Source organism: Cinclus cinclus, chromosome 1, assembly GCF_963662255.1.
Source record: "Cinclus cinclus chromosome 1, bCinCin1.1, whole genome shotgun sequence".
Taxonomy (NCBI): Eukaryota; Metazoa; Chordata; class Aves; order Passeriformes; family Cinclidae; genus Cinclus; species Cinclus cinclus.
The window spans coordinates 68,891,110-68,911,114 of NC_085046.1; the positions used below are offsets into that span (position 1 = coordinate 68,891,110).

The 20,005-nt window shown below is 37.8% G+C and overlaps 1 protein-coding gene across 1 annotated transcript in view; it reads right to left on the reverse strand.

Annotated features, from left to right (window-relative positions):
- Window positions 1-7,954: 7,954 nt before the first annotated feature.
- The window catches only part of EXOC2 (exocyst complex component 2), a 123,543-nt gene continuing 111,492 nt past the window's right edge, over window positions 7,955-20,005 (reverse strand). Inside the window, exons 24-28 of the mRNA XM_062499341.1 lie at window positions 18,776-18,831; window positions 15,607-15,729; window positions 13,269-13,330; window positions 11,388-11,447; window positions 7,955-9,477 (exon numbers count right to left, since the gene is read on the reverse strand). Of these exons, the coding sequence (XP_062355325.1) occupies window positions 9,384-9,477; window positions 11,388-11,447; window positions 13,269-13,330; window positions 15,607-15,729; window positions 18,776-18,831 (395 nt within the window). The 3' untranslated portion in view covers window positions 7,955-9,383. The remainder of the gene's footprint in view (window positions 9,478-11,387; window positions 11,448-13,268; window positions 13,331-15,606; window positions 15,730-18,775; window positions 18,832-20,005) is intronic.

Below are 20,005 nucleotides of genomic sequence, written 5' to 3' on the forward strand. Positions count from 1 at the left end.
GGGAGAGGGGGTATGTGCTTGGCTCACCCTTCATTTCTGTAGCACAATGGAGCTTCAAGTTTTGACCAAAATCTGAGCTGTTTTCCCCAAAGTGGTCAGCCTGATAGAAAGGCTCTCCAGAAAGGCGGAACCATTTTTATCAGTGAGTGTTTATAATTCACTATCACTGGTAAAGGCTAGCTAGTCAGACCAAAGATTGTAAGAAATAAAGGAAACCCACAGCAGTTCTTCAGTTATTTGAGGGACATGCTGCTCCCTGAAAGGCTGAGAAAGCTTTTGAAGACAGTAGTTTTTCATTCATGAGAACTGATTTGGTTTTACTGTTTGTTTGTTTGCTTGCTTGTTTTTAGGGACTTTTGTTTTTTCTTTCGTTTTTTTTTTGCTTTTAAACCTGTTGTACAGATAAAACCTGACACAATTCACCACAGGCAGGAAGCTAGACCTGGAGGGTGTGGTCCGCAGGGTAGAGCAGAGGCCCAGGGCTTTGAGTATCTCACTTCCATCCCTGCCACTGGCACTGACTTGCTGGCTGCTGGGGGTGATTCACATCTCCTGGGGACCTACCTGGTGGGACAGCTCTGCTGTTAAAGACAGCCAGTGCCAAGCACTTGATCTGGGGGCTGTCGAAGCCAATGGGTGGTGTCTGTTGGCTTTCACATGTTCTGGTGTTCATCCCTGCAAATTGCACTCAGAGTCAGAGATCAAAGGTGTCAGAGCATCACAAGAAGCTACACAGGATTTGTAAACTGAGTTTTCAGTATGTTCATAGATTGCATGTGAGGGTGGCAGAGGAGTGAGAGCACTGCTGCCTTCACTGTAGCATCAAGTAAGGCTTGTTGTGTACCACAACCAGATGTACCAGGAGGACTTCAGGTCCATGTCTCTGCTCTTGGATCAACACGTATGACCACAGGGGAGGCACCAAGGCTGATCTCATGTCAGGAGGGGAACCTTGAGCACTTTGTCCCACCTCAAGCAGGGCTGCTCTTGAAACCATCCAGCTCTAGACCATGCATTCTTTGTCCCTACCCTCTTCCTTGTGCCATCACTTGTATTTGGCAACCACCTGGTCAGTGATCTGATGCAACAGATGGTGAATTCGAGGCAAAGGTGGAGTGCTTGGCCAGGGTAGCGACGCAGCCTCACGCTCCTCAGACCCGTGTGTTGAAGTGCTGTTTCCAGCTTTGCAGTTCCTCAGTCCCACAGCAGAATCCACTCTGAATGCTATAAGAAAAGCACAGGTGTGTCTCCAGAGCACATAAGCTGCATGAAGAGGCACGTACACAAGTTGTTAGAGGTCAGAAGTTCATATTTAAACAATCCTTCATTGCAATACATAGTCAGTCTTCAAAACTGAAATGCTGATCTTCACCTGTGCTCAATTCTCATTAAAGCAAAAAACCACCACTTTCCTCCTTTTTTCTGAACAAAGAAATCTTGAATTCATGGACTCAATCATAGAATGTTTAGGCTGGAAGAGACCTTAGGTCTCATCTAGTTCCAGCCCCCCTGCCATGGTCAGGAACAGTTTTCACTAAACCAAGTTGGCCAAAGCCCCTTCCATCCTGGACTTGAACACTTCCAGGGATGGGGCATCCAAAACCTCTCTGGGCAACCTCTTTCAGCATGTAACCATCTTCACAGTAAAGACTCTCTTCATAATATCTAATCTAAACCTCTCCTCATTCATTTTTAAGCCATTCCTGCTTGTACTACTACTATACATCCTTGTAAAACGTCCAGCTCTCTTGCAGGCCGCCTTTAGGTACTGCAAGGTACTAGGTGGTGTCCCCAGAGCCTTCTTTCCTCCAGGCTGAACAACCCCAACTGTTTGAGCCTGTCTTCATAGGAGAGATGCTCTCAGAGGAGCCTTCTGATCATCTTTGTGGTCCTCCTCTGGATTTGCTCTAACAGGTCCATGTCTTTCTTGTGTTAAGGGTCGCAGAGCTGATGCAGTACTACAGGTGGGGTCTCACCAGAGCAGAGGAGAGGAGAGGGGCAGAATTCCCTACCTCACCCTGCTGGCCACGCTACTTTGGATGCAGCCCAGGACACAGTTGGCTTTCTGGGCTGTGAGCGGATATTGCTGGAGCTTCTTGTCCACCAGTTCCTGCCTGCACATCGTAAACCAGGGGAATTGGGACTCCTTACCATAGTGCAACACACAGCAGCCTACATCCCATCTTAGGTGTCAAAATCTGCTTGTGAATCTGGGTGCAAAAAACAATGGGATTGGTACTGGGAAAGTTGACACACAAGTTCTGATTTGCCATGGAGTGGGTCCCCAGGTACATTCAGGAGGCTGGACTGAAGTATGGATTAACACAACTCAGGTGGGTCCGTGCAATGAGTACTCCCAGGAGCAGAAAACCACATACACACAGAATGTACTGGCACACAGGGTCCCCAGAGAGTGGAGTTTATCAGGGATTAGAAAGAGTTTCAATGTTCACAGAAATAGGACCCTAAGAAAAATTGTATATTTTGTCCCTAAGCTAATCCATGAGCCACCTGAGTTTGTAAAGCTGTCACTGCCTACATGAGCTAGAAATCAGTTTTCCTGTTTGAATCAACACTTAAATAATGACCCAAAAAGGTTAACCTGGGCAGTGCTGCAGCACAGGGATAAAATACACCTGTGAGAGATGTCTTCCTCAGAGATGGCATCAGAACTAGTCCGGTTGTGCTGCTCATTTTGGAAATTTCAAAATGTATAGTAGGTTTTATCCTTGTGAGACAGAAAATTTTGCTGGGGTTCATTCTATTCAGTCTTGTAGCATTTTTACTTATTATAAAGAATCATCTCACCTTCTGCACAAAGATATCACATTCTCCTGTCCTCCAGCATGAGCAGGTGGAGATGTCTGAAAAGACGGTGGAAGAGATTCCCTTTCCTGTGCAGGCTGTACCAGAGACAGCTAGAACAGATGTCTACCAACATTTTTTACCCACATGGTTCAGAGTTCTCTGGTCTCTCCTAACTTATTTTCAAACCTATGTCTGCCTGTATTTATGTCAGGTTCTAAAAATAAGTAGCACCGTTAACATTTTGAATTTGAATTATCTGCTGAATATCTAAAAAGATAAGCTGGAACGGGAAGCTCCTCTGTGAGTACAGTCTAGTTAAAATGAGTGAAATTTATCAGAAAAAATGAGTAATGAGCAGTGAGAAAAACTGTCTCATTTTGCTAATTTTACTTCATAAATTATCTGATTTGACATTCTGTGCTAAAAAACTGCTTATGAACCAACAAAAGCAAGGCATGTGCTCCACTTGGTCAAAGCAGAATGTGTGGCTGCAAAAACGTTGTTGCATTAGTACTGCAGCATGAAACCCTGTGCCACCAAAATGAAGACTCCCATGGTTGTTTCTAGATCACCATGTGTTTAGAAATAACTGGGTACACCAAGCTTTAGGTTTGAGTCTGTGCTGAGCCCTCTGGTTATCTGCAGTCACATCAGAACTGCAGTAATTTCACCACACAGGTGTCATCAAAGCACAGAAGCATGCAGCAAAGCTTTCCTTTCCCCTACCTGCACCCCATTTCAGGAATAAAGGAAAAGATAATTCTTAATTCTTAACTTGTATTTGATGCATTTTTCATGAGCTATATCGAGACCATCAGCCTATTTTATTTGTGCACTTTTGCCTGGGACTGGCAATGAACTTTTAATATTACAAGATTTTTTCAGAAGAAAGAGGTGAAAGGCTGCCAGAATAGGCTATAAAACTAAGCATGTGTTAATAGCATATGGTACAAATAAGGCTGGATTCCACTTTCCATTGTCTTAGTCCTTTTTCCTCAAGTTGTTTAAATTTTCCAATTCAAAAGGAATTTGGCTGAAGATTTCCCTTACTTGGTCTTGAGCTCAAGGAGGGCTGCTTGCAGCGGAATTGTACAAAACCTACTACAAGCCTTTAAATAGTAGGGGTGTGAGAGGAAAAGAATACAGTTACCTTTTGGGATGTTCAGACTAGAAGCAATTAGGTACAGGAAAGAAGCCCACCCAGTCCCCTGCTTGCTCCCCAAAAAATCCCACAGCAGATTTGCTGGTGCTGCTGCTCCAAAAGCTGTTCAGTGCAGTGATAAATACCACAAACGGTGGTGTTTAAGTCACTCACCAAGGCACATTGCTTTAAAGTCTTCAAGGGTGCACTGGTGATTCTCCAAAGGAAAGCCCCCTTGGGTTGTCATGTAATACTGAAAGGAGTACATAATTTACACGATAAACACATTGTTCTGAAATAAATATACCATTTTGGACATGCTCTCTTAATACCTTCATTAAAGACAAGCTTTTAGAACTCTGTAGCTCAAAACAGCACAAGAGAAATAGAACTGAACTCCTCTTTAACCCTTGGTAGCACTATATAAAACCAGAAGTTAAAAAAGGTAAAGACAGAAATGGCTATCATGTTCCCTTATGGAACTGTGTTCCCTGTTACTCCCAGTTTTGCCTTTCATTTCATGCCAAAAAAACTCCACTAAGTGATGCTAAGTCAGAAAACAGCCTGTCAAGCACATGAAGCCAAAATATTCTTAACACATAAGGCAACTCGTGCAAAATTATTTTTGCCTATAATTGACCATATAGCTCCCTTTTTTATGGCTCTCTTTAAGAATGTTGAAAGAAGCAAAGTACCCTGTGTCAGCACTGCAGAAGCATTTCTAGCTATGGCCAACCTCATATGTGCACACTTTGTACTAATGTTTGATACAGAAAAACAGAACTGCTAATGAGGCCATGGCAGGTAAATGGAACCATGTCTTTATCACTACATGGACAGGTTGGAATGTAACTAAGAATGTTTTTATCTTTGAATGGTAAGCATACCAAATTATCTCCAAAAAAGTCTTTTAAAGGAATTTACTAGTTACAATTATTTTTATCTTCAGATGAGGGTAGTCAACCAGAAATCCCCTAGTTACACAGCTAGACCAGAAATGCTAAAGGACTGAAGTCCTATTTGAAGTCCACCATCATGTTTAACAAATTTGCAAATATTTCAACCTATCTGGAAGTCTGACTTCAAATTGTATTTGCATCTTACTTGTTAAATACTGCAAGTGCTGTGGCTTGTCTTGACAGTAGTCAGAGCCTATTACTGACACCTGACTGATGCTAAAATTTTAAGTGCCATGCAGGAACTACAGTTCCTAAGAACCTGAAACAGACTGCAGATGCTAGATATCCTCAGGGGTCTCCCTTTCTATCCCTGGATAAGATGCATCTCATCAATCAGGTCCAGAAAGCCAAAGATTTACAAGGTTAAAGATCCAGATGTGAATCCTGAATCTCAGGCTTCGGCCGGGGCACTGCATTAATTGCCAGTTTCAATGTGTTCTGATGAGGTTAAAGATATTTTCCTTCTAATTTTTATTGATACTATTCAATGATAAGAGCAAAATAGCAGCTATGTTTATAGCAGGTAAAATATGTAAACCCCCTCATTTCTAGTGAGTCCAGAAATCTGTTTGGATACAAAGATCAGTATTTTTATCCATTGATAGAATCAATATTTAATATCCTCAGGAAAAACACAGCTGAGAGTATCTTAGATGGACACATCCAAAGCTGTTGTCTGCAGTTGACTTAAATGTGGTCTGGCAATAGGTTTAGAAGTATAAATCCCCTGTGCAGGACTGTCTCTGATGATCATAGTAACCATGGTAAAATATTCTTGAAACTTCTTTCTTCATGGGGACAAAAGTGTATCTAGGAAACTGCAATCTTCTACCTTCTCTTATATTATAAAAAACCAGAAACTGTCTATCCGTACCTTCAATTTTAAAAAGGAGTTGAATTTCAATACATTCAGTATTCAAAAGGAGTTGAGTTTGTGAATACTTTTCTGATAAATTTCCTAGGGCATTGCTTCATTAAGTTTTAGACTTTTGCAGGTGAGGGACTTTTTGCTTGTCAGAATCAGCAAAGATCTCCATGAAATTCTTCTTTCATGATTTTTTAAAATACTAGCATTCTGTCTGCCTTTATATCAACAATCCTTTTTTTTTTTTTCCCCTGAACATACATTTTTAACTAAAGTAGAATCAGAATTAGCAATAATTAAGTTTTCCTTTTTTCCCCAACTAGTTTTCATAGGTATATTCTATATTCTATATTCTATATTCTATATTCTATATTCTATATTCTATATGCATCTCACTGCTTACCAATAGAGCAGGGAAACATGCTATTGCTTCAAAAATCTTGCGTTGGTTCTGGATGGCAAAGGCTGCCCAGGTAGAGAAAAAAAAGAAAAATCTCACCTCCACCATAAAGTACTCTCACTTCAGGGAGATGCAATAGCTTTGGCAAAGGTTGAGAGACTGGACGTGTTTTACAAGGCCAACAGTCACACGTTATGGAGCAGCCAAAAGCCCCCTGCAAAGCACAACTGCTACTTATTTCCTTCTCTGGTGCCATACAGTGAAATTAAACTGGTCAGAGTCCTGGGAAGATGCAAGGGGTTTATCACACAGAATACAACCTGCCCATTCCTCAGTCATCTCATGCCTATTCTTATCCTAGAAGTTCAGCACATGCATGAAAAGCAGCAGGACTATGGTTCTTTCTATATTAATAAACCAAGTGGCTTTTAAAAAAGCCATAGGAAGATGTTTAACTAGGACAATGACACACTATGATCACATTTCATAAATGATTTCTAAAAGTCAATTAAAAAATAAACCTTTTGTGAGTGGGAAGGAGCACGATTTCTTCGTTCTTTCAGGCTACTTACTTGAGCTATTCCATTAAGTTAATCCCCAGATATGTAATGACTTTTCCCTATTTTTACATGTTTTTTCCCATAATTTTACAGGGGGATTAAAGTATTTTTCCTGTGTAGTTTCCTAATTACATTGACACATAATATATTTTTTATTTTCTCTTTGCCTACCTCTTGAACTACTCAAGACTATTCAAAATAAGAGCCAAAATACAGTAATAGAAGAATGACTCAAAATCTCCAGAGGCTGAGTATCTCAACACAGCATATTATAACTGAATTTTTCTGTATGTCTTTCTTTACTTTTAGTCAGATATATTTTAGAGCCTCATTACTCCCTATATTTTTCACTTACGTAAGAAATAAAGTTCTCTAGGTCTTTATTGGAAGGACAATTTTTTTCCAGTTTGTAACAATTTTAGATCTTTCTACAGGTTCAAAGTTCTTGTAATAATTATTTTCCCTTCCACTGTTTTCAGCATTTACCTTGCTTTAAATGTCAGAGCCTTTCACTTCTGTTACTTTGATTTCCTTGCTGCATCTCTTCTCTGCAAGCTGTGACTGATGGTGTATTCTGGTGTGGTCTCCCTGTCTTTTCCCACTTTCAACAATACTTTTTAAACCTAATTGTATCTTCTAACAGTTTTTTATTGTAGAACCCACACTGACCACTTCTTGTTTTTTGTAATCTACTTTTCAGAGGAACTGCAGCCTTCTGTACATTGGCTATGAAGCCTCAAGAGTCCCAACCCCCCTTCCAAGCAAAGGGATTCCAATATCTCCTGCTGCAGCATGATGCTCACTGACTTCCTTAAGCCACAAAGTGGATTTATTAAAATGCAGGGCTCTGACTTGACTGTGAACATTTATTCATATCAGATGGAATTCAAGGAATAGTTTGATCGATTCCACATTAATCTCGTTTCTGTCAGTGAGATGTTCTGAAGTGTAAGTTACTTCAGAGAAGCACCTACATGAAAGTCTGACTTCAGGTTTTATAGACAAGCAACGAGTTGCTGTAGTAAAAGATGAGTAAGACAAGGATCTCACAATAAAGAAATGTCTGAATGTATGTTAAGACAGTACAGACAACAGAACAGGTTTTCAATACTTAGAACGTCTGATACAAATATAGAAATTGTAGACTGGCAAAATTCGAAGAAATAACATCTCTTGCAAAGTAGGGAATTCAAGAAGAGCTTATGACCATTTTTCTTAATGTTTTATTATTCTGAAGTGAAATCTTTTACAGAACTGGATGACTATTTCAGTTAATATCAGCAGTTGAGACTCTGACCACCATAGAAGGGACAACACTTAACAAAACAACATTGCTCCAGGTGCTTAATGATAATAACATGTATTTGAAGTTTCACACTTCCATTCAACATGCTGCTACTACTTACACAGAACTTCTTAACAAGTAACTACATGTGCATCAAACTTTCTCGAAAATTACGTATTATAGGAATTGTACTCTGCATTTTTAAAGCACATAAATGAACTGGCAAAATAAATGAGCTGGCATTAAGAAATTGTTTGAAAGCTATGCACTATTCCTGAAACAATTTACTCAAAATGACTGCTATTACAGCAAGAATATATTATTACTGCATTAATTCCAAGCCATGGTATCAGTTACAAAATTAAACCCGTTTGTTACCTCCCAAAACAGCAGCAGCAAAACTGTTTTCTCCTGAATCCCTATTTCCCCCCACACAAATCCAATAACTAGTGGCGAAAAGAGGAAAATAAGACTGACTAACAAGAGGAAGACAGTGGTTGTAAGCCTGTAAGAGCAAGAAAAGACAAGAAGAGTAAGAATGAGGAAGCAAAACAAATGACATCCTGTGCTCCTCCTTACTACATGAGAAGTTATTAACTAGTCTACTCCTTAACAGCAAATAATATTTTACTTGGACATTTTTCCTACTAATCTTATAAACTTGGAATGGTTTTCTGTTAATTGCCAATGAAAGTAAATCTTATTTCAGATGTGAAGGCTACCATCAACACTTGAATAGAAGGGAGAAACATGAAAGGCAGCAATATGTTCAATTAAAAATAAGTAAGAAAATAAAAGCCCCCAAGAAATCAGACTTATAACCACCAAATGAGAACAGAAAAAAAAGTTACCATTTTTAAATGCAAAAGAAGCAGTGTACTTAATATGGTATCTGGATATTTATTAGTCAGCTCTAGGGGGGCAATGCTTATTACATACTTTTCAATAGTTTATAGAATTTATCTGTTCCAGTCAATTCAGTATGACTCTATATCTAGAAATTAAGATTGATATACTGGACAACATGAGTAATACTCAAACTTAAGCTGACATTTGCTAAAAATATATTTCAATGTATTGCAGAACAACAATGAATATTTCTTAATGAACAAATGTATGTAAACAAAATTTACTAAATTCCCTCTACAGAGTGAAATACAGCAGACAGAAAACCATTTTATCCAAGTATGTAGGAACAGAAATCTCGCTCAGCAGGACACCCCATAACATTACTGAAAAAGTTGTATCTCAATTTATTTTTCCAGTGGAGTTCCTTTTAGTTTTTTTAAGAGTGTTCAAAGGAATTGAAGTAGTCCAGAAAAAATGTACAATGTTTAAGCACGTTTGTCTGCACTGTGTTTTTGTCTATGTTTTCATCATGGCTGATGAAGAAGCTTGAAAACAGGTCAGCTGCAAGTGCATGCTGCTTTTGAATTTGTTTAGCAGCTCTTCTAGTAACCTGTAAAGAGAAAAGAGTTACAACTTTAGGAGATTCTGAAAAGGGAACAATTACCGCAAGTTTTGATTATTCTGTCTGTGACTTCAGGTACGCTGTCTGCTTTTCTTGTGTAGCTGAATTGCAAATTTCAGTTCTCAGCCTTGTCTTTGGAAGGTATTTGTAGATTTCTCTTAAATATCATGACTGAAAGATCAGAGATAGTATGACTCTTCTAGGAGAAACATTAACCCACCCCAATCGTGTTATTTTGTCCCCAATAAATAAACTGTGTATGAGTTCATTTGGGGGCATAACAATAGTTAATTCACATCTACCGAGCTGCCAAGAAAGTACCTGGTGCAGTGGATAGTATTTATAACATTCCACAAACTACAGGTGTAGGAGCAATGGTGTTGATGGGCCTGTTGTAGAAAATATCGACTGTAAGAGTGGAGATGCATTAAGTTGTTTTACAGTCTTGGCTGGGTTTTTTATTTTCTCCAAATCCAGGCAATAATGTGATATCTGAACTTTCTGCCCTGTTTCAAAACCAAGCCATATAGGGTAGACATGTATTACCTGAACTTTTTTGGCATTCTGCATTACTGAACAGCCAGTAACAGAAAAAAAATTACAATGTGTGTTAAAGAAAAACTAGCCTAAGAATAGCAACTCAAACCAAAAAATCATATCTGCTTCCTCATTGGGTCCTCTGGAAAATGAACATGTCCACATTAATCATTTAGCATCATAGCAGTGATTGGGAATGAACACACATAAACAGCTCTCAAGTCAGAGCACAAATGCGTTATTTTACACAAATACATGTAGATTACAACGAGTGCCTGGAACAATGAAAATTGCCATTCCCATGAATTGGGAAACAGAACAAGTTCTGCACTGTCTGGGGCTCAGGGCACCGAGGCAGATGTAATAATGATGCAGTTCTTGATTCTCATTTGTCTCATGAAGCTCAGATGCTTGTGACTAAGTGAAAAAAAAAATTCTTACAGGTGTTTTGGAAAATTTGAGTTAAAAGATCTCTCCTTACTCAAAACTGATTTCTAACTTTAATAAAGCACAAGATCTAAGTGAGATGAGGAGCTATCTTGAGACTTGTTGTGGCTAGTGAAGAGCAGGTTTGACTACGTAGACAGAAGACATCTGGAAAAAGGCACAGACCATGGACCATGAGCTGCACCAACAGTCCCTTTGTGTGTCTACAAAACATTCTAAATTCTGACTGCTAAGTGCAAACTGATTTGATGTTTGAAAGTACAACGAAACCAATCTCTAGTTCAAACCACCTATATTTACACTACTCTACTCATTACAAATCTGTCCTAGCTTTACTTATTATTTAGCTGTGGTTGTAGAATAGACTACCAAACACAGGCTGGATGTAGCAAAGCAACCTGTTCGTCAAAGGTCATTATGGTGGAAAAGGAAGAACCCAAAATTCTTCCTCCTGATGTTAATAAAGAGCCACGGACCCTCCTTATTTGTTTTTAAAAGAAAACATGTCAGTTTTTTGAGTTCCCTATATATAAGCTTCCAAAAGCCTGAATTTGTTCTTGGCTGTTTCTTTGTTGCCACTAAATTGGGTAAAACAATACAGTGGAACTCAAAGAAACCTTAAGATTAACAAGGAAGGCTAAAATAGACTGATACTACAAGACAAATACAAAGCTACACTGAACTGGTAAGACTGGGATAGGCAAAGACATTGGCTCTTCTGGGTAATTTAATAGGCCATGAACAAGGCAAGGACTGAGCTTATTCTTGACTCTGTCCAAAAAGGCTTCTGCTCTGTAATTCAGAAAGGTCAAATACAGGGAAAGTTAACCCTTCTGTAGCAAAGTTTTCTTACAAGAGTAAAAAACAATGGGTCCAAAGACTATAAAGGAAACAAGAGGGTGCATTGTACTCACTTTCTGTCAGTTCCACTTGAGAGCTGAGGCAAGGCTTCCAAAGCTTGCTTAAAGCTTGATCTGCAAGGAAAATGAAAATACTCATATTCTGCTAGTACAAGACTCAGCATTTACAGTTTCTCTCTATAAGTCCTACAGATTATGCTATATTTTATCCATTTTTTTTCCAATAAATTGACAAAGTATTTACCTGAGGACCCGACATCCATGCGCAAATTGAACATAAAGTAGGCATGGGGTGAAGCAGCTATCTTGACATTCCTAATGTGATGTAATCATATATCAACAGAAAATGTTAAATCAGCAGTTGATTGAAGACTAGCACATCCGGGACTGTTCAAGAATTAAACGTTGTGGCCAGCCTGCCTTCTGCATAAAACTAAGTGACCATTGGTGTATGACGAACAGATAAAATATTGATTGTCTCTCTGTGCTTAGTAGACAGGCCATTGCATTCTGCCTTACAGAAGAGTGCCTACAAAGAGTATTACAGTGGATTTGCATTGAGATAACATAGAGCCACAGAATAATTTAGATTGGAAGGGATTTTAGGTGCAACCCTGATCTCAAAGTAGGGCTAATTTCAAGGTTAGAGGATGTTTCCTTAGGCCATTATCCAGTCAAGTGTTAAGTAACTTCAAAGACGGGGGCTCCCACCCTGCTCTGGGCAACAGATATGGAACAGAAATGAGGGAACAGAGCAGGACCTGCACAGATATGTAGAATCTTGTCAGCAAAATATAGTGACTTGTGGCAACTACTGCTAGTGACAAGTCCAGGGATAAAAAAAAAAAAACACCTCTACGAAGCTCCAGCTTTCAGGGTTCACTGTGCTTTGCACTATTACAGACAATATAATTTCAATTGTATCCAACCTGAGCCAGTGCCAAGTAGTTTTCTTTTAGAGGCCTTTGTCACTATCAGACACTCAGAACAGGGATGTAAGAACTCTGAATTGGAATGCAGTGACACCAGTGGACACTATGTGTGACTCTATGAAGGTCCATTAAGACCTGCAATGTCTCCTACAAAATTGTTGATCAGGTAAGATGACCAAATTGCCACCTTCAGGGATGTGTAATGCCAATCTTAAAAGAAGTGAAAGTAATTTAAATAATAGATGAATCTGCCTGTATCCAATTCCCACCATAACTGCCTAGAAAATTTCAATCAACTTTACTTAAAACTGCTGACAGCTATCATAGCCTGTTTTTACATGTCTTGGCTGCATCAACCACTGATGCTTTTCCTTCTCCCTTTATATTAATGTGTGTGTCCTCCACAATATATATCTTTGATCTTGCCTCAGTGAGAGATGATAAATTGCTTAAGGCCTTTGAAAGGTGTTGATTCTAGGAAACAGTGTGAAGCTGAATTCCCTTTCCCTGATTAGGTGTTTGGAGAAGGAGCAGGATATTATATAACCCTATGGAGAGCCCTAATTCTTCACATCCCTATAAGGGGACCCTGTCAGTATCTGGATCTGTAGACTCATCTGTAGATGCATCTGGCAGGTTATTTGCTTTATACTTTATGAGACTGCTGTGAAAAACTGGATAAAACTCATCAAGATCTGCTCTGTGACTGGCTTTAGCATAATTATCCTCACTAGCTGTACTGCTGTTAAGAAGTTTCACAATCTGTTTTTGGTAGCTAATATTAGTTTGTGTCTAAAAGTGCAAGTAAAAAACAACAAAAAAGTAACTGTTTTCTTTCAACTGATAAAATCTTGCTAGGCATCTGTTTTTGGTATATTTACACAGTAGACCATATATTCTAATTGAAGCAAAATTCCTTCATTCTAAATTTACATTATGTGTTCTTGCATGTTTACCAAGGATTCCATTATGCTGCAAGAAGTGACATTACAGCACATCTTACTTGCTTTCAGGTGTCAGGTATATGGCCACAGTATCCCTCAATGCACAGATTTCCAGTTTTGCCTAAAGATGGAAATACAAACAATGTAAACAATGACACAAAGTCATTTCACCAAGTGTATACAAGTACCCCAAAGCTTCACCTTCTTGAGAGGCAAATACTATTGCACGCTGCCCTTGTAAGCAGCCTTGGCTTTTAACAGTTTATTTCCTGTATTCTTTGTTGCCATGCTGCTCTGGCAGGAGACTGCTTAAAGGAGCAATTTCATACTTTTGATTCAAGTCAAACTGTTTACATGGTCACTGGGTAGTCGTCAAAAAACACTGGTTTATCTCTCAGTAACAGTAATAAATCTTAATTCTGTTTCACCTTTTTTTGGACTGTGATAGAAAGATAGAAGGATACAACCTTTTATCTTGTTTTTAAAAATGAAATACAGTGAGCTTAACTTCTCACAGCACTGCTTAGCCAGAGAGGAAGGAAACACAAAAGTACAAAAATCTGTCAATACACATTTTATGCTTGGTTATTCTGGTTAATTTATTTTTTTTTCCATCAGATGAGGAAGTAGAATGATTGTACTTCGTTTCTTTTGTGTCACCTGGTGGGCACAAGAGTCTGGGGATTTTACTCCTGCACTGTACTGTCTGCCAGGTATTAATTTTCATTTAGGCAAACTGTGGAGGAGACAGAACTCACAGATTAAACAAACTTCATAGATCATCCTTTAGTCTTTGAAAAGCAATCATTGTCATCACAACTTTGATATGAAATATAAACATTCTGCAAGAGACCATTAAGTAATTTCATTTAAAAATGCAAAGTGAACTTAATGAAAATTTGCATTTTGTTTTTTTAAGCATAAAGATGAAATTTAACCCTGTTAGACATTACAGTAACATTTAGACACAACTAATGATGTTAATCTTCCAAAACTTTTGACAATGCAACACAGACAACTAATTCCACTTCTAATGGAAGCCTTTGGCTTTTAGGTATTTCCCTCATCCCTCCTCTAGGTAGGAAGACGGCTACAATTTGTGCTTTTTTAGAACCAGAACTTTCTGGCACCAAATATAACATGGCCACCCCAAATTTTATATTCATAAGAAATGTTCTTCTCAACACAGAATATTTTACCTCTTTTTGTACAGTGCTCCAAGCTCAAGAGTTGTGGACTTTTTGAAGTCCCGTGCCTAAGATTCTGGAGTCTTTTCTACATTTTAGGAGGTACTAGTACCCCATTCTCAAGCACCACAGTCTAAATAAACCTTGTGGAAGGGTGAGCCCTGCAAAACTGTGGGATGGGACATGGGAATACAGAGTGAAGCTTGAATGGGAATTTTCTGTTCAGTCTAACAAGGCTTGGATGGCACTCACACTGCTGCTGTCTGACAGACAGGATTTTCCATGTTCAGAGGAACAGAAAATGACCCTGAGTGACAAATTTACAGTAAGGAAAGAAAAGCTTTCCCACTATGGATTTAGGCAGCAAGTCCCTACAGTGGGTTGTTTAATCAGAAAAAAGGGATTTAAATGAAGCTTTGTTGTTATTAAAGGGTTTTGTTTAAATACAGAGTCAATCTTACTTGGCTGCAATCTTCCTATACTAATTCTCTGTCCAATGCCATTACTAGGAGCAATTGGCAAACAAAGGTTACAACTGGATAATTATTTTCCCATCATAATGCAAGAATGCTGTCATGTACAATGAAAATAGGGAATTTGCTCTTCTGTTATAGTCATACCAATCTGACTCAAAGGTATATGTTTAAAAAAGGTGTTTTTCTTACAGTCCTTTAAAGCTTACCCAATAGCAAGTACAACTACCAATCCAGCTGTAAATAAAGACAGCAAAGCTATTCTTCCCATGTTACAACAACAAGGTATTGTAGAAAGAGTATAACAAACAAGTGACTAGTCCTGCAAAGTCTTACAAGATCCTACTGCATCCTGTTTTAGGAATTTTTAAACCTCAAAATATCACTACATTGCTTTTTTCCTTTGAAGTGATTTTTGTAATGTCAGGCCAAAGAGAGTATTTGACATCATATCAAAAAGATGCCATTAGGATGCTTTTTATCTCACAGGGTCCTGGTAGCCTTTTAATGCCATCTAACAAAAAGATAGCCCTAAAATATAATCAAACTCAAGAACTAGTATCCCAAATTCATTTATTTACTCATCCATAAATCTGAAATAGGTTGTAAACTAATAATTTTTATCTCCTTGCTTTCACTGCTACAATAAATCAAAGATACACCCAGATTACATACTTCTGTCTGTTATTCTCAGTTTTCTAGATTCAGATGTTTGACATTATGAACTATTTGGGTACCTGTAAAGCTCCATTTTTGCTGAAGGATGAAACACACTGCATCAGTCGACTCAGCTCTTCAGAGACTGCTTCTACAACCCTTGACATTACCCGAGGAACTAAGTCCTTGGATATGGTAAACACCTAAGTTTAATGAAAGAAGAACCATTAGCACAACACCCGCATTAACAGGAATATTTTCAATACTAACACTTCAATAAGAAACATAAGCCTCTTTGACTGAAAGGTCCCTTCATTTTTTATGAATATACAAAAAATTCAAAAGAAACTAGAATATGAAGGATGTCTTTTGATGCTTGCCCTGCATTTTGACCAATCCCCTCTGTTAACAGCAAATTTACCTATATGATTTGTGGTAACATTCTTGCTATACCAAAAGGCAGCTAAACTACAAAATATGTGCTTTTGGCTGATGGATACGGGTGGTCAGACTGCTGTCTTGTCGATAGCACCTTTAATTCAGAGTTGTGTGTCTTACTGACACAGTTACACAATCAGCCACTTTTTACCCAGTATTTTGCTATTTTTTTCTAGATTCCTTTATATTTGGCCACTGTTGAATTGTCATTATACTCTGTGACAGAGAGAAATGTTTGACAGCCCGTGTAAGGATGAGGGTGTCAATGGATTTTCATTTAGATTAGCTCCCTGGCAAAAAATATTAAACCTTACAGGTTTTTCCATGCATCAAGACCATCTTTTTAACTGCTTATTTGTATAACTTTTAAAAGTGGCATATTCAGAATAGTAACTGCAACACAAAATTATTAAATCTATGCTTGAAGCGAAGTATGAAGAGACTAATCTTCCTTAAAGGGAGCTTTACAGAAGTGAGAAATTGTTGTGGATTTAAAAAAAAAAAGAAAGTATGATTTTTCTATACAGAATTTGGGAAAACGCAGGCCAAGAGGTGGGAAACTAGGAGGAAGTGAGATTACAGGTTAGACACACCAAACTTGTGTCTAAGCTTAAAGGTGATGATAAAGCTGCTTTAAACTGCACAGGGTTGGGAGATAAGATGACACAAGAAGCTGGAATGGTGCATGTAAGCTGAAGTATGTGACTGAAGTGGTACAAGAAGGAAAACGAAGTGTCTAACGTTTCAAAACACTTCCCCAGTTTCTGCTTTGAAATAGTCTAAAGAATTAAGCAGTGAATTGTTTTGTTGGAATGCCTTAGATTTTATGCAAAGTTTAGATGCCATTTCTGACAAGGAAATTTAGTAATTGACAGAAGATATTAATACATATGTGTAAAAATAAAAAGAGAAAAAAAGAAAACAAGAAAACAACAAAACCAAACAAAGATTCCTGCAGAGTTTTCAGTGATTTTAATACAGAATTGTGTAGCAGGCATCCCATAAGGCTCACCATTCCAAAAGGCAAGTCTGCACCACAGGCCAAGTACACTGACCCGATAAATGTCAGCTACCAGCTGTTACCAGTGCTGGAAAGGGGTCATCTTACTCAGCACCAAACACTGCTGACCAATTCAACACAAACATACCAGGAACATGCCCAAAGATCTACTGAGGAGAGAATATTTCTGCCTGCAATGAGCACTCTTGAAGTTACTTTACAGAATCCAGGAAAAATAATTCTCAGCAAAGGTGAATCATCATAAATTTGCAATAAGAAGCCCATATTTTGATTTCAGCTAAATTTGAATTCAAAGGTAGAGAAACAATTTTCTTTCTGTTTGAGTCTATCCTTGCTGTTCATCTGATGGTATTTTTTGCTGTTTCAAATTACAGAAACTTGCTGCCTTGCTAATTAAACTTAAACCTGACCCATCCTAACAGAATTTCGCCAGTAGAAATGGGAATTTCATCTTCACACGCATTCTCATATTTCTATAGCATTTCACATCTAGAAATTTATGAGGCCATACTATTTAGGCCAGAATCAGTATCAGTCTCAATGAAGAGAGCACAGCAATGCACCTTTCTGCTGCAGCATTTTAACAAGTATGTATGCTTACAAGCCTAGCTCAGTAAGTCACATTTTTTAAAGTCACATTTTTTAAGTTTTTAAAGCAAAACCTCCAATTTCCATTTTAATCAATTTCCACTACATTGAAAAACAATATTAATAATTGGTACCATGTTGGTATATGTTTTTAGTGTTTCTTATTCCCTCATTTAGAAGCATTTGGTAAAATCACAATGCTTCCATGAAAGTGCTTCTGCTATAATCAAACACCAAAATAGTATCAAAAATACTGCAAGTCAAATTTGAAGTTCCTGAAAATACTTTAATTTCTATGAATTCTTGTAATTTAAGAAGGAATAAGATAAGTAAAAGACTCAAGTGAATATCATTATATTTTAATTACAGGGAAAAGGTAGAGCAGCCATACTTGTGGTATTTTGGAAAGTAAGAGTAATATTACAACCAATGCTTCTACCAGGGGCAACAGTAATCTTGAAAAAAAACAGGTAAAACAGAAAAAAAATATTTAAAACAATTAGCATTCCTGATAATTAGAAGGAGTGATTATGTAAAGCAAGGCTCTAATTTAAAGAACCATAGAAAATTCCTGCACATAATCCCAAAAGGCTAAATAATTGCAGCTCCTCCAAGCTTATTATAAGCACTGTTTTAACATGCACTCCCTAGCCTAGGTAGCCATTACCTACTTATATATTTCAAGCAGTATTTGTGCTGCACAAAGGCTATAAAACTTTCTGGGTTTAGCTTTCCTATTTCCATTGCACATAGAAGACTGACATATATTGGCTTTTCACTCTGAGTGGCACATGTTGAACATTTCTTTCAAGGTGGAAAAGAACTTAATTTACAGATATTTTGGAAAATAAAGATAATCAGAGAAAGCGAGCATCAAAACTAGCCATATATCTATATATTATCTGCATGGAAATGGAGAATTTAACTTTAGAATCTGGCTTTCCTCTTTATCAGATAACGGAGACTAAAAGGTGTAATGGAGTGTTACAGAGGATAAACAGGAACTACTCATCTCCTTCTGCCCATAAAAAAAAAGTTATCTGTTGTATTAACAGGCTGGATAAATCTAATCTGAAACACATCTACAACGAAGACACTTCAATAAAAGGGTAAAAAACCCTGGTGAAAATCAGGATTTACCAGGAAAAGTACAGTGAAATCATGTGAATATAAGCATGAAATGGTCTGAAGTTTCACCTCACCTCTGCATGCACAGCAATGATATTCACTAATGCTTCTTTCAAGTAGTTTCTGACACCTGAAACAGAAGAAGAAAAATAATTACTTTCATTCTGTTGTCACAACAACATAATAATATTCTGCTGTTCAATACTGTACTTTTTATTTTCATTTTTTACTACTACTTTTACAATCAGAGGCAGAAAGAGAAAGTTCCACAGCCACACCACCAGCCTATTTCCTTTTTCAAATCAAATGGAGAAAGGCACATTTCCTTACAGCAGAAGGTTAAAAAAACCCAGTAGGTTCCTGTTTTAGTATTCTTCTCTAGCAACATAATTTAACCAACTTTGCAATTTAATAAAAAGCAAGCATTATTAAAAAATAAATTCTGGATGTTTTGCTAGAATACACACACCATGGCACAGAATATGCACCACGGTTTGGTAAGTTCTAAAGAACAAAGTCAAGAGGTTTTGTTTGTATAACAAACAAAAGTCTTCAAGATCTTACTACTTTATCAGCTTCTCTATCTCTGAATTATTGTAGATAGGAATAGCAAGGTCTCTGGTTTATCTGAAAGAGGTTCAGAATATATTACTCATGGCAGTTTATAGGAGATGTCATGCCTTAGTAGAAATTTCCTTTTGGGGAAGGTGGAGAAGTCAAATAAGCATTTTCTTGCCAAGCTTATGAAACACTTGTCAATTTACACTAAGAAGTGAAGTCTAAACAGAAATACATCCAGCAGCATGTGCTTTAGTTAGGACAGTCTCTTAGTACTCTCTGCTGCTGTAATTCTGTAACTTTCCCAGCCTGTACTCCAGGTGTCTAAGATTTAAAACAGGCAAAGATTTAAAAGTGCCTCACTTGCTTTTATGGCTACTTCACTTTGTAGGCAAGGGAAAATTAGAAATCATTCAACTCATTAAAGTATGTATAAATTCTGGAAATACAAAGAAAGTAATGAGAGAGGGTTAGTGATCCACAAGACTTCAGCTTCTGATTTTGATTAGTCTACCACGAATCAGAGAAAGTACAATGATCCCATCCCTCCCTTCAAGATATTCAATCAACAGTAAAATATGAGAATCATGGACAAAGACTGGTGAGACCACACCGCTCAGAGATCAGTGTGATTAAGGCTAATGCTATAAAAATTACAAAGTGAACCTTTAATCAGTTCATCTTACTTGCTCCACCTTTTCTCAGATAACAGCAATGCAGAACTTAGTCCTGCTACAAAAAAACAG